The sequence below is a fragment of the Pezoporus occidentalis genome, unplaced genomic scaffold (assembly GCF_034315485.1).
Source record: "Pezoporus occidentalis ecotype Australia unplaced genomic scaffold, CSIRO_AGI_Poc_V1 ctg63, whole genome shotgun sequence".
NCBI classification, from domain to species: Eukaryota; Metazoa; Chordata; class Aves; order Psittaciformes; family Psittacidae; genus Pezoporus; species Pezoporus occidentalis.
Window position 1 is genome coordinate 7,343,061 of NW_026915977.1, and position 23,650 is coordinate 7,366,710.

The window sequence follows — 23,650 nt, forward strand, 5'->3', positions numbered from 1 at the left end:
GACAAGCCCCCACAAGAGGCGCGAAGCCTTATCAGTGGCATGGTGCGATCAAGCAGATCCTGAAAGAAACAATGGACTGAATCCAGCTGGGGATGGGGCTGGAAGGAGCTCAAGAGCTGCGCAGAACTTGGACAGGAGTCGGGTTGAGACTTGATTGAGTGTCAAGGTGCCATGAGTCTAACCATGTCCCTGGAGTGGCTGGTTTTGGAGCTACCTGGCTGGATGCTGCAGGGGGATCGGGCTGGTATTGGTCAAGAAACCCCTCTACCAAGGACTGCCTTTAAGGAAACACCAAAAGCTTCAGAAACCACCTCTTTAGGGTTTGTTTCTGGGGTGTTTTTTTAGCAGAAAAAAAAAGCATTTAAAGTGATCTCCTTTTGTGAGGAGGAGCAAAGATGACTTCTGATTTGGGGCTGGTAGCATTAGAAGTGGCTCAACACATGCTGTCCCTCCCCAAAAGCCACCTCTCTGCTCACCCTGCTTGGCATTGTCAGATACATCAAGACCAGCCCTACCCATGCCACCCTGCTCCCACCCAAAATCCCTCCTGAAGGCAATAAGACAGCAGCTAGGGAGCCATGACCCCTCTCCCCCCCAGATCATGTACCCCACTCCTTGCTGCTTGCTCTGGCAGGGATCATGACACCCTGCTGCCACTCAGGCCACCGGCAGCCTCCAGAGCTGATGGGACCTTCCTGGTGGTCCTAGGGATGCTTTGGGGTATGGAAAGAGCCCAGCATGGGGCAAGTGCCCCTTCGTTGGAGCAGAGAGGTTGACCAAGAGGAGCATCCCACCAGCAGCCCTCCCACAGCAGGGTGAAGCTCCAGCTATTCAAGGTGGGAATTGTTTACTCCCACCTTGATTCACAAAGACAGCCAAACTGTTGGCCTATGGCAGGTCCAAAGTAACAAGTCCTTCAACATGGACACGGGAATACAGTGGCTGAGGATCTCCAAGAAGAATATGATGCAGTGATACAGGAGATGTGGCCAAGCTGAACCTTCAGCACTGGCACCACTCCGGGCTCAAGGCAGTAGAAACTGGGCAGGTGACCCATTTTACCATCAGCCCAACATCATCAAGCTGTGCCCGTGATGGAGCTCTGGTACCAGGCATGCTTCAGCCACTACGTTCTCCTCCTGCCAGAGGATGCCAATGCTGCTGCAGACCCAGAGGAGGACTGGCACATGGGGGTCAGGACCTGCAATAGGGCTGGTGATGCCAAGGGACCAGGGAGGGCTATGAGCACCATGTCCACATGTTCATGGCAGCAGGAGACAGGCAGGACCCCTGGGGTCAGTCCAGGCAGGTCCCACTTGCCAGACACCGGATCAGCTTTCTTTCATGCGTGGCCATCCCAAAAGGATGAAAAGCTCCTTGCTGGCTTTTTCCTGAGCCGAATAAGGTTTCTGGGAGCGGAGCAAGGTGGGTGGCAGGAAGGTGAGAAACAACAGGAGAATACATCACCACTCCGAGACGCAGATCCTGGTATTTAGCTCATTGTTCCAAAAAACATCATTAAACCCTCGTACTGCGTAGCACTTGCGGCCAAGCCTATTTGTTCCTTTAAAAATTAATCTCCAGGGAGAGAGGAGGAAGGGACGTCGCTCTCAGACGTGCTTCCCCGCTGACCCAAATACCTCCGGCTGGAGGGATCAAGGGCCAGGAGGTGACCTCAGATCCGCCACTGGAGGAAGTGTCTTCCCTCGCTTCCCGCGGCTTCTCCCGCTTGTGCGGTGCAGCCAGGACACGGCGGCTGCTGGAGGGGATGGGGACATGCTGCAGCGGGTCACCTTCCCCCGGCACTTGGCATTTCTTGGATGAGAGATGCGGCAGCCAAAGGTAATTCACTTCCATCTCCCCATCTGCACTGCTCCTCCAAGGAATAAGTAGCCCCTTGACTCCCGTTTTCTGAGGACAGGGAATCTCTGCTAGCATGATAAACCTCATTACACATCTTCAAAGCCCTTCCCAGCCCTACCCGGCTCCCTTTGCAGGTGGCCTGTAAGTCCAAGCAATCTGATGGCCCTACTTACATAGACACTGTGGGGAAGCAGATGACTGTCCCCGTCCCCTGTGGAGCTGATGCATGCCACTCGCCACACATCTGCAGTGGAAATGAAGCAGCTGTTTTATCTTGTGCCCTTAAAAAGCAATCTGCGTCATCCTCTTGCTCAAAGTACAGCCTGAAATGCTCCCGGCGGCTTGGCCCCATGTGCTCAACACCCCCCATGGACCGAGCCCATCGCAGCAGGGTAGGTCAAGGCTTAAATGAAGGCAGACACAAAGTCACATCTGAGGAGGCCACTGCAATGCACAGCAGGATGGGAAACTTAGCTAAAGAGCAGCAAACCAAAGCTGAGGAGCAGCTGGGCTCCTCTGGATGGGAGGTAGTGGTAGGGCCATGCGGTGGCAGCCACCATGCATCACGTGCGGCTAAAAGCCAGATAAACTCATTAATTGTATAGCAAGCCCTGCTTGGTACCATACCCTAAAGCTTCAGAACAAAGTCCTCCTTTATCAGGTTTGGCTGACTTCTCCCCCGCCCCCTCCCTTCTTTTGGAAACAATTCCATAAAAGACTGAAAATTGGAATAAATGGAATTATTCAGAGGAATTATTCAAGGTCAGGTCTGGCTAAAGACCCTTTCAGTGCCCTGTTTGTGACAGTATTAGAATAGGCTAAGGAAAAGTGGGAATGTCACTGGAGAAGTGGCAGCTACCATCATCACTGCACGTTCCCATGACCACAGATAACACAACAGCTTCCCAGACCCAGCAGGCATCCATCCAGTCTTTGCCATAGGAAACCTAAAGAATCAGGTTCTACCTGGTCCAGGAGCACAGGGAAGCAGAGCAGGACAGGATGGGAATACACTGTGCTTTAAAACACACTACATCTCTCTCAATCAGGCCTCTCTGCCTTCCCTTGCTCTCAAGGACACAGGGGACTTTTAAGGGACAGTGCCCAGGCCACCTCCTGTAACCACTAAGTGGCAGATACCAGCTTATGTGAGAGGAAAGTCTCAATATTAGCTGTCCTGTGGCCATGTTAAGCAGAGATGGAGACAGATCTGTGGTTTTGCTTGGCAAGCGGCAGACGCAGAGTGTTTTCCTGAGGTTCATGCACTGAGCATCTCAGAGAAACTCGGCCCCAGCCACATTTTGAATCATTTCATTCCAAAACCGTAAAATTCAACCCTGTGTAGAGCAAAATGGCGCTGGAGCTCATGTCTGGGCTGCATCACGTTCTCCCCATCCACAGCCCGGCTCCCACTCGGCCTTGGAGGCCCCAGAGCTGGTCCAGAAATGCAAATTCTTGTGAAATCCATCCAAAAGCAACAAGGCAGCATATGCTCTGCAGCTGAAACCCACTGTGTGCCCAGGCTGGATCGTGTCTCCCCAGCACTCCCCTCTGCAGGCCGGGAAGGTTTTTCTTCTCAGCATCGCCTCTGGCTTACAATTTCTGAGGGATGATTCACCTACCACACATTAAAGTTACCCAACAAATAGGAGCTAGGGTTGCAACAGCTTCATCTCAACACAGGCTCCCATCCACCACGTCCCATCCAGATGTCTTTCTATGACCTGCACCCTTGAGGAAGCTGGGGACTGGTTACTCCAATCTCTCCTGCAGTTGGGTGACTCCAAGTGCTGCGGCGTTGGACCAAGTTTGCCCATGTTCCATCCAGCTGGGGGAGAGCCAAGGGTTGCAAGTGGGAAGCTCTTGGGGTTCAACTGCTCTTGGGCAAAACCAGTGCCCTCACGCAGCTCCTGCTTGAATGAACTGGTAAAGCCTCTTTAGTACCAGGGGGAAATCCAGCATGGCTTGGGAGTGAGCATCCCTCCTTCGACTGCACTGTCAAACACCTCAGCAGCCCCTGGCAGCGTTTTCGTCCAGCAATTTTATGGAAAACAGAAAAGTTCCATTCTAATTGGTGAAAATTCCCTCCTCCCACCCGCGGAGCGCCAATCTGTAATTAGCCTTTCATGTCCAATGATGTTTATTCCTGACAGAGTTTGTCTTGGCACAAACACGCGCTCTGAAATGCGCACACATTTGAAGACTCAAACCCTGCATTTAATTCTCTATCTGCTTGTTAATTCTCATTGTTCCCAAGCCCCTTTTCAAAACACACCCACAGGGAGAAGAAAGTATTTTTTTATATATACATAAAAAACCCCTTCCAGCGTCAGGAACACCAGCAGTGAGCACAGCACCACAGGCACCGGCCCAGGGTCCAGCTGCCCACACAGCTCCCAGTGCTCACCCCAACACATGGCACTCAGCCCAGGAGGCCTTCATCCTGATTCCTTCTATCTTTCTTTATTGACATAATTTTTCTCCCCAGATGTGATGTCCCTTGGATATCCACCCTGCAATCACAGAGCCATGGAATCGTTTGGGTTGGAAGGGACCTTAAAGCTCATCCAGTTCCAACCCCTGCCACAGGCAGGGACACCTTCCACTAGACCCGGTTGCTCCAAGCCCCTGTGTCCAACCTGGCCTTGAACACTGCCAGGGATGGGGCAGCCACAGCTTCTCTGGGCACCCTGTGCCAGCGCCTCAGCACCCTCACAGGGAAGAGCTTCTGCCTAAGAGCTCATCTCAGTCTCCCCTCTGTCAGGTTAAAGCCATTCCCCTTGGCCTGTCCCTACAGGCCCTTATCCAAAGCCCCTCTCCAGATTTCCTGTAGCCCCTTTAGGCACAGGAGCTGCTCTAAGGTCTCCCTTTAAGGAGCCTTCTCCTCTCCAGGCTGACCCAGCCCAGCTCTCTCAGCCTGTCTTCATAGGAGAGGGGCTCCAGATCTTCTGCGCATCTTTGTGGCCTCCTCTGGATTCTCTCCAACAGGTCCCTCCTTGTGCTGTTGCCCCAAAGCTGGATCAGGACTGCAGGGGGGTCTCCCCAGAGCGCATCAGGGGGGCAAGAATCCCCTCCCTCGACTGCTGCTCATGCTCTGGGGATGCAGCCCTGCACATGATGGGGTTCTGGGCTCAAGCACACACTTGAAGCCAGGTCACACTCAACTCTTCATCAACCAACACCCCCAAGTTCTTCTTCCTCAGGGCAATAAACACAGTATCCACCTTATGAAATGAGAGGAAGAGTAAAGGGTCTGGGTCAGGGTCAGGATTTAAGGTTTTGGTCAGCATTAAGGACAGGGTAAAGGTTTGGGTCAGGGGGCCCAGCTCTCTCCAGCCCAGTGTGACAGGTTGGGGTTTCCTCCAGGCCCCACGTGTTGGCTCCTCACCCTGTGTTTTTGGGGAAAGGGCTCCCATTGCTGACAGCAGGCAATGATTAACTCCATCGGGATGGTGTGGGTCAGCCGTGGCCCTGAACACTGCCTACTGCACGTCCAAAATTTTAAGCCTTTGGAAAAGCCATGACCCGTCCAAACTCCACTGGACTTTGACTGTGATTAACCTCCTCCACTCACTTGCACAAGCCACAAAGCACTCACTGGGAACAGCTCAGCACTTATGCCACAGCCATCCTCCTGTCCCCAGCAGTGCAGTGGTGCCACCCCCCCCCCTTTTCCCCCAGCCCAAAACCATGGCATCTCCTCCAAATCCCCACTGTGGCCGCTTCTTGCTATCGGCAGACTCATCCTGGTACCCAGTTCCTGCAGCACACAGGCAGCTGGTACCTAGATGAGTGCTGGGGGGATACCTGAAACCCCAGAAGGGCAGGAGGGTGACCCTGTGGGCACCTCACCCCCTGCCCCTTGCTAACCTGCACCGCAGTGCCCCACCAGCCGCCCCACACAGGTGGCTATTGCGGCACTTCCCTGGCTCAGAGCAGCTTGGCTGCTCTGTGATACGCTGCCGGATGCAGAGGTCATGGCTCCCGGCCAGCACCAGAGCAGACAGCAAAGCAGTACTGTAACACGTGGGCCAGGCCAAGGGGACAGTGCCAAAGAGGCCCTTTACACTAAGGTCAGCGGTTCATCTCCCGGCCAGGCACAGCATCGTGTGCATCCCTACAGGTTCTTATGCCCAGCACAACCCACCACCACAGCTGGCATCACATCTCCATCTGTATTATACCCAAGACTCCAAAAATCTCCAGCATTACGCTGGGGTGAAAGCACCTGGGACGTCTCAACCCCTCGATGCCTCATGGAGAAGACAGGACAGCTCCCAGCCACTGATGGAAGGCAGGTTGGATACCCTCCCAAAACGCATCTCGTGGCCCAAGAGTGAGACATCCCTTGTGAAATCACCGGGCGCTTTCTGTCTTCTCTCAGCCCCCTCCAGCAAACCCTGCATGGGCTGTGTTTGGGAACCCTCCACCTTCTGCAGGGAGGCTGGGGTGAGAAAGGATGCTTTTTTCCAAGCTGGAAGAGACAGAAAAGTTTCCCTCCTTGCCAAATTTCTCCCAAGCCATCTTCTGTTTCCCATCAACAGCAAGAAGAAACCCGCCAGCTCAGGTCCATGCTCCTCCCACTGCAATTCCCATGGGCACTTGTCAACATCCCAGTAAAAGAGGAGAATTAAACCCACCCAACCTGGTTAGCCATGACGCAGGGACCACAGAGCGAGGACCGGCGGCTGGAAAACAACCCCTCTGCTCTGCTCTCACATCTCCCCCACGGAAACTTTTCAACTCCAGTTGCTGGCAGGAGCAGGGCTGATCCCAGCTGAATTCCTTCCACTTACCAGCAAATAAATAGCAGTTAAATGGAGGGAAAGAGAAGAAACAGCCTTTTTACTCAAAGGGAAAACAAAGAGGCCAGGGAAAATAAACAGGCGAAATGTTGGGCTGGTCACAGGCTCATGGAGATCTTTTTCCGCTCCTGGTCGGGTACTTGACAGCCTTCCCTGCAATTCATTACGGGATGCTCAGAAACCAAACCACTTCCAGCCCTTTGCCAGCCCTGACCATTAAGGAGAGAGTCACAGTGCTCTTCAGACCAAACCAGCAGCCCTGGCCATAGCTCCTCCACCCGGCCCAGTCACTTGAACCACCCTTTTTCAGACGAATAAGTGCTGCTGCAGGACATCTGCAGTCTCCTCCCAGACCTGACAGGCTTCTGCCCACCCTTTTGTCCAAGCCCTCCAGTGATGGGCATCTCCAACCCTCTCCTAGACAAGGGCTCATCTTGTACTCCAAAGATCTCTCCCAACAACACCATCCCTGCTGCACAATTTCAAGGCATCACTTTGCAGCCTGTCCTTCACCAGACAGAGAAAACAGATTATTGCCTTTTTAGCAACTTTTTAGGGAGCTGAAGGCAGTGATGTGCTTTCCCTCCTCTAGCAGGAACAACCCCAGCCTGGCTGTCAGCACTGTACGCCATTCCTCTTCCTCTCCCAGTCAGCCCAACCCTTTCACTGTGTGTGAAGCTTAGCGGAGATACCTTTCCATGTCCCTCTGATTAACTGTCCCTTGTTCCTTCCCTCCAGTGCAATGTGGTTCCTGGCTCTTGTCACATTGCACCCCAAGAGGCACCTCCCAAAATACCCACCCCGCAGGAGCCCTGCAGGGACAGAGGGCTCCTGCCACCCCTAATGGCTTTATTACTCCCAGCCCTGTGTTGGGGTGTCCTTGCCATGGCCTGCAGCCACTGATGGGTTTTGAACCCCAAAGGTTGTTTGATGCTTTGGAGAGCACACCTTGGGTGTGTGTGCTGCAGGTAACCAGGCAGAGGCCTGCCAGCAGCCCTTCTCCATTGGAATGGGGATGGCTTAGGAAGAGCCAGATCTCCCAAGCACCCACTGGAAAAGGCTGGGGTACCCCAAAGATGAGTGATGCTGAAAGAAAGCATCCCCCATGTTTGTCCCAGCAGCAGGCACTTGCACTGCCACCTTTGCCCCACCATGGTGCTGCACAGCAGCATCCTCTCCACAACCACCCCCCCATCCCATAACCCCCCCATGGAGCCCCCCCCCCCCCAAGCTCCAGGGGGAAAAATGTTGCCACGGCCTCATCCTGAGCCCCCCCTGGGGCAAACACCCCAGAATAGGGAGCGCTGGGGCAGCCGCGATGCCTCCCCTGCGGCACCCAAGCAGAGCCGCCTACCCGAACATTATCAAACTATTCCAGTTATGTTACTTATTTGCTTACACCCAACATGGCCCCAATTTCCCCCAAGACAAAGTCCGCCCAATACCAGACTACACACGGGGTTAGGGATATGAAAGGGAAAATCAAGGCAGCGGCGGCGGCTGCTGCGAGCACCTTCTGAAGGGAGGCCCCTCTCCAGGCTGCTCCAGTTGGCTTTGAAGCTGGTTTGCCCCCAAGCTTCATTCACAAAGGAGATAACACCCCCCTGCAATGGCCTCTCCCATCTGGGCTCTCCTCGACACAGCAGCAGCTCCCTGGGCTGGTGGCAGGGCTCAGCCCCAGCACAAGGGACAGCGCAAGGGGATGACTGACCGCAGAGGGGGATCCACTGAGGAGCCTCCTCTGCTGAGTGAGCATCTTTAAACACCAAACTACACGAAGAAAAGCTGTTTGTAAGCAGGTTGAGCAGAGCCCTTGAGCAGCACACCTGCCCCAGCCCCTTCCATGCAGCAAAATGGCTCCGTGGTGGAAGATCTGGGCTCTTCTGATAGCCATCAAGGAATTATTTCCTCCTCCAGTACTGGAGAGTTTCCACACAGAGACACTAACGCCTTTGGGATAGTGCTCCTGAAGCCTACTGATGGGGAAGAAAATCCCCATCAGTGCAAGGCATGAGTATTAACATTAAACCAAACGCCTGGAGGCCAAAAGCGAGATGAAATATCCATGTGATTTCAATTCTTTGGAGTTTCCTTACATTAAAGCACACATCTGAGAACAAGTGGATAGCTCAGAAGAAATAGACCATGCTGTAATTAAGCAAATCCGATAGCTAAAGGAAACTGAAGAAGAGCAATATTTTATTGTATTTAATATTTCCTTTTTCCCCAAAGTGAAACAGGTTACACCCCTGTGCCATTGGGCTGTTACTTTCAGCTGACCTGGTCTCATTTGAAAGTGTTTCAGACACGGAGTGGCTTTGACAGCCCTACCCTTTAATGCTTGGGGTGGGCAGAGAAAAGCCACAGCTAAGGTGTTGGGGTTTGGTACCCACCAATCAGTGTTTCCCATTAGCATCCCAGGAGCCCAGCCCCAGGCCCTCCACCTTGAATGGGGATCCATAATACATACACACCCCCCCTATCTATGTGCATATAGATGTGCCTGTGTGCAAAGAATCATAGAATGGCTTAGGTTAGAAGGGACATTAAAGCTCACCCAGTTTCAAACCCCTGCCATGGGCCCAGACACCTTCCACTAGAGCAGGTCGCTCCAAGCCCCTGTGTCCAACCTGGCCTTGAACCCTGCCAGGGATGGGGCAGCCACAGCTTCTCTGGGCACCCTGTGCCAGCGCCTCAGCACCCTCACAGGGAAGAGCTTCTGCCTAAGAGCTCATCTCCATCTCCCCTCTGGCAGGTTAAAGCCATTCCCCTTGGCCTGTCCCTACAGGCCCTTGTCCCAAGCCCCTCTCCACGTCTCCTGCAGCCCCTTTAGGCACTGGAGCTTCCCTAAGGTCTCCCTTTTAGGAGCCTTCTCTTCTCCAGGCTGAACCAGCCCAGCTCCCTCAGCCTGGCTCCAGAGCAGAGGTGCTCAAGCCCTCAGAGCATCTATATGTACACACATATACATATATATTAAAAAGCAATCCCTGGAGAGCTGTAGCCCACATGATGGCTGTGGGCAGAGCTGCACTGTGGCTTCCCCGGAGCCACACAATGTTTAACAAGACAGAGGGGAGCCAGGGACAGCCCATTCCACTCAAAGTGCCTCGGCAGCAAAGTGCTCCAAAGCCCAGTGAAACATTAATATGCTTCCCTGGAGAAATGCCTTCACTTTTTGCTGCATCAAGGGCTTTGAAATCAAAATAAATAACAGGGCAGGTTAATGAAAGTTTCTATCAGTTACTGGGTAAGTTTTGGTTCTCCTGCAATTCAGGTTTGAAAGCCGCACATCCTACCTCTGTGGGAGGGAGCCTCCTCTTTCTCCCCATGGAAATAGTGCCTTTTGGGGTAGGGGCAGGAATCAGAACTACCCTGTTTCCACAGGTGCAGGTGTGGGATTGCTGTAAGGTAACACGCTGCAGTCCCTGGGCTTGTTTTCAAGCACCTGAGCTCCAGTTTCTGTCATGAAGCCCATGCATGCCCAGGGGCAAAGGGAAGAGCAGCGGCTGAGCAGCTTCAGCAGTGTAGAGCTAAAGCTCTTTCTGCTAACCAAGGACCACCTTTGGACTGGGGCTGCCTGGGGATGGAACGGTGAACACAGCTGAGCCACGCTCCCTGGCTGCAGACAAGCAGTGACCACTGCAAGCAACTTGCAGCTGAAATTCCCCCCCCCCCCCAATAAATCTGTGCTGCGGCACTCACCAATAGGACAGCAGGAGCCACGGGATGCTGATCCTTGTTTGCATCCACCAGTTGCTTTGCCCTGGCCATGAAGCTTCAGTGTGCTGAGGAGCTGGGAGGTGCACAAAGGTGTGACGGAATGGGGTCATGGAGAAGCCACCAGGGCTTCTCTGCTGCCATTCCTGCCAGGCACCGAGACAGCAGCTGAGGGCCGGCTGGGAAGCACAGGGTGTTTGCAGAGCCAGGGAGAGGCTCACTTCTGTCTTGATTTCTAATGAGACTAACACCAGCTGCTTCTCGCTTAACCAGTCTGACCATCGGGCTGAGCCAGAACTGATTCATTCATAAGAAAATGGAACAAGAGATCGACTCGACACCAGGCCTGACTAATGGGGAAAACAGCCAACAACCTGCTGCTTGCACACCAGCCCCAGCATCCTGTTTTTTCAGCTCTTTAGCATCTTCCCAACTTCAAATGTTTGGAGAAAGCCTGAGCTTTGCTCCAGCATAGTGGGTGATAAAAGAAAAGACTTATGTGCTGCAAGAAGTGTCAGTGTGTGGCCAAGGGGCCACCATCACCCAGCAATGGCATTTTGCAATAGCTAATTCCTGCTTTTTGAAGCAGAGGAAACATTAAAACCGTCAAAGTCATTGCTTTTCAAGCTGCTCTCCCTGGCATCATGCTCCCAAAAGCTTTTGGGGCTGTTATTTTCCTCCTTCCCTCTTCATCCTGCAATAAAAATCCAAGCAACCGCCCTCATTGCGCAGAAAAACTCCCCACCACCCTGCTGTAAAAACTACTCTCTGCCTTTTTCTGTGGTGTGTTTTGCTTTACGAGCCCAGTGGGGCACAAACTGGCAGGGAGAAGCTGCAGATGGGGCGGCTGGGAAAGCTGGCCTTGGGAGGATGCTGCCCCAAGGGAGGGAAGCAACCTTCGAAATCCAGATCAGAGCTAATCTTATCTCCAGGTGTATTTTAGGATGGGTCAGAGAGGGTTAACAGCCAGCCACAGAGGTCGAATTAGGACCTGAAGTACCTCTACTCCTTGGTTCATGCTTTGGTTGATGAACTGAAGCAGGGTAGAGTTTAACAGCTTATGCCATGATTTCTTAGCTTTGGGCAACATATTTGGGTTTATATGAATCTCCTTTAAAAGAGGCCATCTCCCAAAATGCAGATCGCAAGGGCCACGTTCTCCCAGCTGCAACACCATCCCTTCTGCCCAGGTGTCTTGAGTTTTTATCACCCTACCCTGAGGACATCAGGACAAACATGGCAAAACTTCCGCTCTCGGTGAGAAACCCACCCTGCACCAGTATGGGTCTCAAAATTCAAGGCAGAAAATCCACAGCCAGGCCAGTCTGGGCAGGGAAATGCCCCAAATCCTGATGCAGGGAGCGCACAGTCACCTTGTCAGCCACAGAGTTCCATGGGGACAGTGGAAAACTGAGACCCCACGGGCCACAGGAAAGCAGAGCTCTGGGTATCAGGACTGACGCCTCACTCATCTCTCCCACACCAGCTCCAGAAGGCTGGGAAAGAGTTGCCAGATACGAAGTTTTCCTTCACCCACGTTGGTGCAGAGGCACTGGTCAAGCATTTCGCACACAACACTGGCAGTGGAAATACCTCCTGCAAGGGCTTTAGGATGCACACCCTGATGTCCCTCTCGAGGGCATCCAGCTATCCAGCATTAACCCAGTGTACACATGCAGCAGCAAGCATGCATCCCACAACCTGCTGAGCAGGACAAGAAAAACCTGCAAGGGATGGAAACCACACACCCAGAAAGCAGTTGATGACATCCCTGTAAGTTGTCACCTTCCCCTCCCAGTGGTTCCTCACTGACTGTGGGCAAGCTTCCCTGGCATTGGGATGGTCAGCATGGCCCTTCTTTGATGCTGAATCTCCCTGCGGGCATGGGACGTGGTGGGATAGGGGAAGGAGTTGCTCCATGAAGACTTCACACCTCCAGCAGCCCTATGGCCTCGACAAGTTTAGATTGAAAAAAGAAACAGAAACCCAACAGCACCAATATCCACCCCTTGGCAACATCCAATCTCAATAACATCGTGCTATTATTATACTCTGCAATTAAGTGATAAGCTATAATTGCCTTATCTGATGGAGCTGGGCACGGCAGCTAGGCAGGAGCTGGCCTCTGAATCCCTGTCCCGCTGGCAGGCAACAGTGGGTTGGGTTTGCTGATGGAAAACATCACCCCAGGCATTTTAAAGCCCCCCTGTTCAAAATCCCCCTCCTTGGCAGACAGACCAGCAGACAGGACCCCAAAGAGCACTGTGTTTCTTCACCCCAGACTCGGGTCAGCAGCATCACCTCTATGCCTGTGTGCTGCCTCACTTCTATCCCCACAGACCACGGCTGCTACCCAGGGAAGGTACTGATGGGCTTGTCCAGCTTCCAACCAGGAGATGGTCAGCTCTAGACAGGATGGAAGCACATGGGAAAAAATAGGGCAGCTTTTAATCCATTCTTCTAGCAGGGAGGTAGAGGCAGATGGTCAAGAGACCAAAGTGCAAACCCATGTCACCAGCTGCTCCCCAGCCCTCCCCATCCCTGCTTCAGCATCCTGGGAGCAACCTGTGGCCACGCAGCCGGGAGAACCTGATAACAGCAACAGCCAGGACACATTGAGAGCATCCCCTCAGGACGGGATTCGGCACACTCAGCTGATCCCACTGGATCAGGGTACTGCTTCTACAGGCGGCAACCCTGGTTTCCAAGCCCAGCATCTCAGTGTACAGCTCTCAGGCCATAGTAAGTCCAGCTTGGCATTTTTTTTCATCCACACATTCAGCGCCTCTGGAAGAGCTCTGATGGGCCACGGCATCTTTCCCAACAAAACCAGCCCTGATTTCATTTGTTCTTTCAAGTTGGTGTCCCTGCATCCTGATTCCTGCCATTTTCCAAGTCCTTCAGTACCCGACCTCAGCGCCTGACCCCACGGGCTTTGGGCAGAGCCGTATTCAGCAGCCGTAGCAAAGAAAAACAAAATCCTCCCAAATCCTCCCCACGTGACCGTTTCCCAAATATCCCCCAATCTGCCCAGCCAGCGAGGCTGCCAGCTCCCTGCACCTCCAGCCCAGAGGCCACGGTGAGGGGTGCCGGGTCCACACTGTGCCCCTCTCCCTGGGCCAGCGGGCTCCCGGCGGGGCTCAGCCACAAGAGAGGCCGATGCAAATCCCATCGTTAGCATTCTTTCCGTTTTAATAACCCAAGGTGTTACCAGCAACAGTGTTACTGATTTTTATCTCCGCAACAGCGCCCTTTAAGCGTTCCAATTTGTTTTTCTTGGAGATCTCATTTTGTTTTATTAAAGCTGACACCGAAGAGGGAAAGGAGACATTCTGGGCCCCGAACACAAATATCCCGTTTAAATAACCCCGTATTATTTTCTTGGAAACGCTTCTGCTTTGACTTTAATTAAGCTCTCCCCGGGCTCGCGAGCTTGGCGTGCTTGGCTTTCAGGCGAGTTTAATCCCAGACAGCCCCAGTGCTCCCCACTTCCATTGCTTACACAAACCTTAAGAAATAAACTGGGGTTTACTAAAATACGTGCGTTAATAGGTGGCCTGCCATCAAGAACGTCTTGACATTGTCTCCTTGCTATCAGCTGCCCATAGAGTAAGAGCTCAGCCCCACTACCCTCCTCACTGCAGCACCAGACCCAAAAAAGCAGCTTTTCTCTCTTATTTTTCACTCTTTTCTGCCATAACAATGCTGGGTATGGAATGGGGAGATCCATCCCTAGTACCTGACTATGCCCCAGACCTGTCCAGGCTATCAGAGGCTCATCCACCAGCTCAGCTCCAGTGGCCACGGTGCCACTGCTAAGCCTTGTGCAATCGCATCGGGTGCTGCTGTAATATCAACAATTACCTCCCCATAGTAGAAGCACTTTAGGATGATTGCAAGGTTAAAACACTCCAAAAGTTGGGAAATCCCAGGAGGGAGCTTGTCTGGGCATCATCTGGTGCATACCCATTATGTAATTACCGTCAATCTTTAATCACAGATGAGTTTTTTTTGCCATCAGACCCGATTCAGATGGAGCACGGGAGGCACAACCCTCACTTAAGGAACTGCCATTCGGTTTGGTTTCCACCTCGGTGGGCCCCAGTGTGCTGTTAAATGAGCTCCTTCTGCTTCACACAAGGTTTGTGCAAACCCTCCAGCCCAAACTCCTGGCTCCTTGGCAAGCATCAACACAGTCACTCACGCAACATCCCCCCGAGAGGGAAGGATTTCATCTCCCTTTTACGCACAGGAGCTGCGGGCGGACAGATTAAGGCCAAGAGCTTGAAACAAAGCCTTTGTTTTGGTGCCTGATGCAAGATGGCCAAGAAAGGGGCTTTTGGGGATGCCACCGGGCAGGGCAGGAGGACTGTAGGTCTCCATTCCAGCTGATCCATAGGGATAGGGTAATGGGTGGGTGCTCAAAGCAGGACCCTTCACTGCAGGCACTACAGGAGGGTTGTTTCTCCTCCCCAAGGAGGGCCCCAGTGTTTGCTCGGGGCAAACCCCAACAAGTCGGCCCATGCAGCGAGCGGCAGCATGTGGGGCTTCCCTGCCCCAGGGAGACCGGCTGCAGGCCCTGCTCTCTGCTCTGCACCAGTGAAAGCAAGATAAAAACCATCACTGAGCTGCTAAATCCAAACCCAGAGCCAAAACCCCACCCAGAGATGGGAAGAAACAGGGTCTTGGTGAGCTGGGCTCCTCCATCATAGGCTTTTGCAGACCAGATGGTCCCACAGCCATGGTGCTGGTAGCACCAACCCCAAAATACCATCTCCAAGGTTCCTGCACTGGGACACAGCGCTGAGAGCTTCTATCACAGCAGTGTGGTGCGATGCTCTTCTGCCTGTGTCCCATGGGATGCAGGTACGGGCTATCCCCAGGCTGATGCTCCCATGGAGTGTGCAAAGCAAAGGTGCAAAGAGGTGATGGGGCTGAACTGCCAGCATGCCATCACCATCCTCTCGCCCATCCCATGCAAGCCAAAAAGGTTGCCTGCAGCGCCCTGGGCTGCTCCTTGCACGGAGGGCAGCACAGCACAGCTTCCAGGCATGCCCACGACGAGTCCCAGCGAAGCAACCCACCACAGGCTGGGACCTGGCAGCCCTTCCCGAGGGCTTTCCCCTACGCTTCACCCCATTCTGGCTCTCGAGGGATGTGCTCCAGGGTGGGGAGCTCTGGAACCAGGTAAATTTTTAGGGATCTACAAATAAAAGGGCAAGGATGGGAAAAAGAGCCTGAAGTTGTGCTGATGGAACCCAGGGCTGTGCCACGCTCCGCGGCTGCATCGCTGCCCATAGGGTGTGCTTGATGGAGGATGCGGGAGCTTTGCTGCCTGCGGCCCATGCCCTGGGCAGGCAGTGGTGCAGGCAAGGGTGCTGCGGGCAGCCCCGCATCCCGCCTGCCCCGGGAGCTGGCAGGACCTGTTGTACGAGGTGCCTGGGAGAGATCGGAATGGCTCGCGCCTGCGAGGAGCGTGTTACGGCAATTCCCAGCACACGTCATGTGGGTTTTGCAACCGCCCCAACTGTCTCGGGGTGGATGAACGGAAAGAGCCCAGAGTGAACCGAGCTCCGCAGCGCCCGTGGCAGGCACCGGCAACGCCCCGGCGCGAGAGGCGGCAGGGCCCCGGGCGATGCCCAGCCTGGGACATGCCCCTCACCAGGCCCTTTTCCATCGGGATGAATGCCAAAAGGCAGCACCGCCTTCCCTTGCAATAAGGGCTAATTGATCCTTCGAGGAAGAGGAAGGGAAAGCCCAACAAATACCTGCTGTAATGGGTGCAGCAGCATTTTTGTACTCATGTTATATTGGCGTACATGGTGGGGGTACCTAAGTCCACTTGCCCCTCATTGCCGGAGCAGGTATGGTGATGCCACAGGCTCATGGCTGTGGAAAGTCAGGGAAAAGTGATTCCCCAAGGAACCACTGGCTGCAGGAGGGGGGACGCACAGCTACTGCCCCAGTTGGGAAATGCTGGCATCCTCCTTCATGCCTGCCTGGCTCATAGGAATCTCCTGAGAGGTTGTCATCCTAAAAGAAGTGAGTGGAAGAGACCAAGGTATTCGGTGACATGCCAGAAAATTCCCTATGGCACTGAGACACCAGCAAAAAGGGGGCAAAACCCCAATTACTGAGCCAGGGTAAAGCCTCGGTGGTTTCCAGCATCGGGGCACTGTGTTGGGAGCCCACACTGGGGGCAGCAGGCAAGAACAAGTACATGTGGCACTGACCCAAAAGCCACTGAGGTCCCTGTCAGCCCGCTCGTGGCTTCGCCCTATGGCTGGCACATACCCCACACTGCTTTGGCAGAGGTCCCAAGGAGTTACCGGGATAAGAAAGCAAGAAGTTACTCAGACCCTGTATCAAGATGCTGCTGACTGATCCGAATCCCTCTGGAGCAGCAGCTGCTGGTGCCACCGTCCCACTGGGATTGGCAACCTGTTAACACAATAAGAGCAGGGCTCCTACCCTGGGTTTACCCATATCCCCAGCGGGAATTTGCCCCCTCCAGAATACAAAACCAGCCTTGGGATGGTGGAAACCCAGGTTATTGCTCCTTCCTCAAACAGCCTACAGACCACACAGGGAATTCGGCAGCCCCAGCTCCACATCCACGCCACCTGGCAGTCTCCATCAGGCCACTGGATTTTTGGGAAGACAGCTTCTCCCTCCCCTCCGCTTGTACCTGGTGGGATGGGTGCCTGGAAGGGCTGCCCCACAAGTGTGATGAGCCAGGAAGGTGTCTGTAACACGTGGGATAAGGAGGGAGGGAGCCAGAGGAGCTGCCCTGGGACACGAGCGGGTGACAACGCCCGTGTGAGCTATGTGCAGCCAGCACAACGGGCACTGCAGTGAGGTCAGCAGTGCCTTCTGGCTATGGGGCTTCACCCAACCTGATGGGTCAGGTCTATTTTAAGGTGCTGGGTGTCAGACACCACAGTTGATGGTTGGCTTCCATCTGCTGAGGGTTTTTAAGTGGATTAAAGGGTGACTGATCAAACTCGTGGATTTCTCCCCAAAGGGAAATTGAAATTGCTCCTTTGCTGCTGTCCCTAAGCCCCATGGCACTGTACATCGCACCCTATCTCACCCCACACCTCTGCATCCATCCCAGCCCCTTCACCCTCCAAGCCTTCCTCCTCTCAGCCCTGTCTCAGCAATGGAGCTGAAACCCAGCACCTTCACAGTTTAAACTATGATCAAATCTCCACAAGAAGGGGTGGTTCTGTTTGTTTTGTTGTAACTGAAAGGACCAAAAGAGAAACAACAAAGCCAAACCAATTGCACAACCCTATGCACCACTTCATATACTGCAGCAAGGTCACGGGAGCTGCCACCACTCGAGGACAACGGCCATCGGGAAATACAACTAAGACTGGAGCATCTCCTTGGCTAGGTGGGAAAGCATCTGTAACACTTGGAGGAGACTTTAAAAATGAATTAAAAGCCACTAAACCAGCAAGTGCGCTGGCTGGGAGGGCCCCTGCAGTCTTTAAAAACAAGAGCCTCCCTTAGAAACAGTGCTCTGGCCTCCTCATAACCTCAAGCGCTCCCGATGGCCCCAAGAAGCAGGTTTGATGACGCAACGGTGTTTTGTTTGCTTTTCAGGCTGCTTTATCTCACACGGCACCTTGCACACAGCTCGAGCCATGAAAACCCAGCTCCTTCAAAACTCACTCCCATTCCCTTGGGGTCATAAGCTCCAGCTCCCAACGCAGTAGGAGCTGAGCTGGGGAAGAGCCCAGCGCACCAGCATCCCACTGTGGGAAATTCCCAGTAAAGCTGGGAAAGCTCCATGGTGCCCTTTGCACTCCCCAGATAGCAGGGCTGGGGGATAAAAGGTACTTCTTTGGCTCTTTTGGACAGATTTACATCCCCATCCAGGCAATGTAAATACTGTTTATGACAGTGCATCCCTCCATGGGGTAAGGAAATGCAGAGGAGGACTGGAAGCCTGGCTGGACATGAGGAAGCCATCAGGAATGTCGAGGTCCACAGTGCCCTTGGCCAATGCATGTGTCAAATGGGGCCAGGGGAGCTCCCTGGCAATTAATTAAAGCTCCAAATCCTGTGGATTTAGGTAAGAGGGTGACAACCACAGTATCACCTTCAGGAGACAGGAGCTTCCTAAGCACCAGCACTGGGTGATGACAACTATCACAGGTGTCAAACCTACCACTGGTTAGTAATTTGTATGTAAGAGTGTCCATAAGAGCACCCTCACCTTTCCCGAACCCAAACCTCATACATGGGGTAGGTGCCTTCCATTGCAGCAGGCTAAATGAAGTGCAGCTTCATGGCAGCCACCCCTATTTGGTGTCACCCAGGCCATGGTGTGCTGCTGAAATTCAGCTGGGACCATTCCCAAGAATTACCTCTTGCGATTTATGCTGTCCTTGGGGTTTCCCTTCTTAGCTCCTAGTGCTCCAGCCACACTCACCCACCCTGGGACTCTTCTTCAGGCCAGAGAGGAGTCCTTGTCTTCTCTCCATCTTTCACTATGACTGTTAGCACTGAAATGCTTTACTTTCTCCAAGAAACAAACTCATTCTTACCAAGGCTCTGTTACAATGCTGGAGTAAAACCAGCCTTTTCCAGCTAAGCTCACTGTCCTAAGGATGTGAATCAGTGCTCATGAAGAAATTCCCCCCACAACAGATGGGAATTCAGGTATAAAGATGACATCAGCTATGCTCTGGCCTCATGGGCACAATGGGATATGATAAGTCCAGGGATATGGTCCGTCAGCCCAGATTCCCTGAGCATGGGGTGCTCCATCAGCCTCCACTCCGCTAGACTAATGTGGGAAAGCTGCTCTCTAAGTTCCTGCCCACAGGCCAGAGGATGCTGCTGGACACACGGATGTACTCAGAGGAGCTGTGGGCAAGCCAGACCAGCTCCTCAGGCCATCCTTCTAAGTGCTTGCAGCAGCATTTGCAGCAACCGAAACATTAAATATTAAGCAAAGAGAGTTAATCTGTACCTGGGCTATTGACACAAAGTGGAGGAGGGGGGAAGAAAAAGATAAAATTCTTTGTACAAAATCAATGTGTCTCTCCAGGCTGCCCCACCAGCACTTGCCAGACCTCCAAGCACAGCACCAGGGATGCATTTGGAGGAACGAGATGCACCAAGAGGTACCATCCTCCCTGGCTCTCCCCAGGTAGCCAGAGCACCCACTGGGACCCTTGGGTGGCATGAGTGCAATTGGGTGCTCCTGGGATGAGAGCAAAGCCCTGGCTGGGGTCAGACTCACCTTGCGCTCACCTCTGCCAGGGTTGGGAGAGCATCCAAGCAGTGGCAGATATCGATTTCACAGGGTCGGTGCCCAGTTAATGCTTACCAGGCCCATTCTCTCACTCAAATTGGCTTTTGGGGCTGGAGAAGATGAGCACACCGGGACAGCTCAGCATCAGCCTGCACCTGGCAGGACCAGCGCTGGAGCAGCCGTGTCCCATAAGATCCCTCAGCACCGGAACAAGCCTTGTACAACCGGAGGGAAACGCTACCATTCATTTCCCAGCAAACGCTTTCAAGCATCACTCAGCACCTCTCCAGCGGAGCAGACTGATTTTTTTCCTGCCTTGAGTGCTCACATGTGTATTATTTTTTCATTCCAGCTCCAGCATTATCCACCCACCCCACCCCCCAACCCTCCATTTCCCCCCCAAAAAGAAAACAAACCCAAAAGCACAGAGTGTGCCTTGCAAAAGTCCCGGCACTGGCATCCAGCAGCGAAGGGGCACGCGGTGGTCCCAGCCAGCCCGGTGCTGCTTGTTGACATACGTAGCGCAGTATATTTCTTTAGACAAAGCAGCCTATGCATTCGATGCATTGTTGCGAGAGGGTTTGTTTTCAAAGCCTGACCCCAAACCTGAACTCCGCAGATCCTGCATTTCCCAAGATCAAACGCGAGAAAACGTGACCAATGCAAACAAGAAATAAACCTTGATAATTATAGCCAAGTGCCGGGGCGGCTATTGTTTAGTGCAGACGAGCACCCGTTTTAGCATAAACATAACCCTATTTTTAAAGGGATGCCTCACAACATCACTCCTAATTTTGCCTCCAGATCTCCTCTTTGATACAAACCCCATCTTGTTCCTCAGTCCTGAGAACAGAGAGGAGATTTAAGAGCAGAGACAAAAGGCTAAGCAATGTGCTGAACGCCGGTCTTGCACCATGTCCTCATCCCCCGGACCTGCTGGTTCATGGGAGACAAGGGGGACCCCAGGGTCCAGCTGTTGCTGCAGCCAGCAGGAGCAGAGGGATGTCAGAGGACAGACAGACAGCACCAGTCTTTTCAGGAAGGCCCTATCTATCACTTAGCGCTTGGAAAGGAGCTACAATATTTTCCTGATTGTGTTTGCACGCAAACGAGCGCCGCAGGGAAATTATGCAACCCTGAGCAGGGAGGGGTGGGAGCAAGGGAGGAAGGGCTGGAGGGGGGCCCCACGCTGCACCCCGCTGCCCTCGGCCCCAGACAGCGCAGCTGCAGCCCCTGAGGTACAGCGCTGTGGCTGCAGATGGGCTCCATCACCACCTCCTCTCCCCTCCACCGCCAGAGCCCCTGCACCGCAGCCTCAGAGCAGCCTTTGCACGGCACAAGGGTTATTAATGGCCTCTTCATTAAGCACCCAGGCCAAAATGCATATATTCGTCACTCAGGCAATTTAATTACCGAGCCTGGATTCACCTCACACACCCACACGATTTCTTTTTCGAGGCCTCTGTGCGGTCACAGCCATAAATAAATAGGGAGCAAGAGGCAAATGTCGACTCCTACAACCCCTGTCTTGGGCATGGAGCCTTTAAACCACCAGAACTTGCAGCATTTAATTTCTTTTGTTACCGCTTCTACCTTTAGAGCTCTGCCTTAGGCTTTCTAGATATGATCACAGAGAGCAGGAAACAGAGCGCTACGCGATGAGCTTCCTGGGGATCACACACACATACACGCACACACATACAGCCCATCAATCACTCTAATTACAACCGGCCACATGTCCTCAGCTCTCCGCAGCACTCCGTTACTGCCCATAATTACACGGTCACATCGTTTCTCCAGTAACACTATCTCAGAGTTAATTTGTGATTGTAGCTGTGGTGTATCTCATAGTGCATTTCATCAGCATGATCACTGGTCATGCATCAGCTGAGCAGAGGGAATGCAGGCAACACTGGTCCCCAAAATAGTAGTTTAAAGACCTCACAAGCCCCCCCCCCACCCCAGCACTGCCGCTCTCTGCAGCACACTCCCGCTTCAGTTTCTGACTCTGCCAATGTCCCATCCAGAGTGAGGGCACACTACAAGCAGGTTCCCTCAACGCCAAGTGGTTGTCTCTAGCCACCAGATAAAAGCAAGCTGGGAAATGGATGTCCATCATGAGGATGGATATAGTCTTCTAGGGGAGGATACCAAGACCTAGGACAAGACTAGGCATGCTAACACCAATGTCCACCATGGACCACTGGGGACAAGCACCCCGTCAGGCTGATGTCCCTCTGCCAAGTCTACTTAAACACTGGGGTGTCTGCAGTGAGAAACAGCCCTTTTCTCTGTATTAACATTACACAGTCTTGACGCTGCCTGACCCTGTTAGGTCCTATCAAAACACACAACGGGGTGCAGGTCGTGAGTCTTCCTATTAACAGGTGTTAACTACTGGAGACCCTGCACCCTCGGCATGGTCGTGCAGGCGGCACTGCCAGACCTGCCCTATGTAGGCTTTCCCACCAAATCGATGCAACTCGGAGGATGCATGTTGGTGAGGCTGATGCTCTCCTGCAGCCACCCCCGAGAGCGATCCAGCAGAGAAGACAGACAGACAAACAAACAGCTTGAGAAACCCGTAACAAAATGACAGGGATAATAAAAAATAAAGGGGGCGGCTCACACACACACCAGCTGATTCACTAGCACTGCTCTCCTTACTCCAAAACACCAGGCAGGACAAGCTAAGGGCATGCTTTTCAGATGTATTAATTTTAATTGAGTACATAGGAGCTTAGAAACACATGATGTTGTAGGAGATAAATATCGCCACAACTACAGGGATGGAGGGGGCAGGGAGCAACCGCGGTTCAACACATCCGAGAAGGAGCTTTCAGCCCCGAAGCCACCTCGGTGCGCTCCGGGAAGCAGCGGCTGCCGAGCCGCACCTTACCCCGCCGGCCACGGACCCGGCTCTGCTTCGACAAGCTCCGGGAAGGGACCGAGGAACCCGTACCTGTTTTGAACTCCAGCGCAGGGTCCTGATTGCCCTCGCCCAGGTCGCTCTGCAGCATCATGTAGAGGATCCCGAAGGAGTTGTGGATGCCGAAGATGGAGCCGTTGCACCAGGCGGCAGCGAAGACCACCACCCAGCCGAAGCCACCCTCGGGGGGCTGGAAGGGCGCGGCGGCCCCGCTAGGCTCCTGTTCGGTGCCGGTCTCTGCCCCGGTCCCGGTGCTTGTCCCGGTTCCTGCCCCGGCCCGGGGCTCTCCCTCGCCCGCCGCCGCTACCGGCCCCTTCTCTTCGCGCTGCTCCATCGCGGCCGCGCTCCGGCCGCCGCCCGCAGCCCGACTGCCCCGCAGCCGGTCCCAGATGCCCGCCGCCCCCCCCGGCCGGCCCCCCCGCCCGCCCCCTCCTGCCGCAGCCTCACTCCCCGCCTCCCCTCCACCGCCTCCATCCTCCTCCTCCTCCTCCATCGCGCCGCTCGGCCCCCGGGTCTCTACCTGCGCCGGGGGGGGGGGGGGCCGCTACCCTCCCGCTTCACCCTCCCCCTTCCCCGGGCCCGGACAGCGGCAGGCGGCGCTTCCCCGACGCCGCCCGCGCTCGCCGCCCGCCCGCGGGGCTTAAAGGCGGCCCCGGGCCCGGTTGCGGCCCCGCATCGCCCGTCGGGCAGCCGCACCGCCTCCGCCGCCGCCGCTGCATCCTGCGGCGGGCGCAGCCCCGGGGCGGGCCGCAGCCAGCACCGCCCCCACCGGGCCCGGCCGGGGAGAGAGACACACCGGAGACACCGGCTGCTCCCGCTACCCCCGGCCCGGGAGAGCCCTGGCCCCGCGTCCCGGCAGCCGGCTTGCGGGAGCATCCCGCAGGGGAACAGCCCGGCGGTGGGGCCGCTGATGCTGCTGCTCCCTCTGCCCCACCGGGGTACACAAAGCACCAGGAACAGGCTGAGCGGTAGCAAAACGCAGCCTCGATGAAGGAATTTATTATCCCATTTCATGCCGGGTCGCCTATGGGATCTTTGGCTTCCTGGCATCCCCTACCCCGAGAG

At 54.2% G+C, this 23,650-nt stretch overlaps 1 protein-coding gene across 1 annotated transcript in view; it reads right to left on the reverse strand.

Annotated features, from left to right (window-relative positions):
• The window catches only part of SLC16A2 (solute carrier family 16 member 2), a 34,381-nt gene extending 11,288 nt beyond the window's left edge, over positions 1-23,093 (reverse strand). The window contains exon 1 of the mRNA XM_062640138.1: positions 22,619-23,093. Coding sequence (XP_062496122.1) covers positions 22,619-23,078 — 460 coding nt within the window. The 5' untranslated portion in view covers positions 23,079-23,093. The remainder of the gene's footprint in view (positions 1-22,618) is intronic.
• Positions 23,094-23,650: the final 557 nt, after the last annotated feature.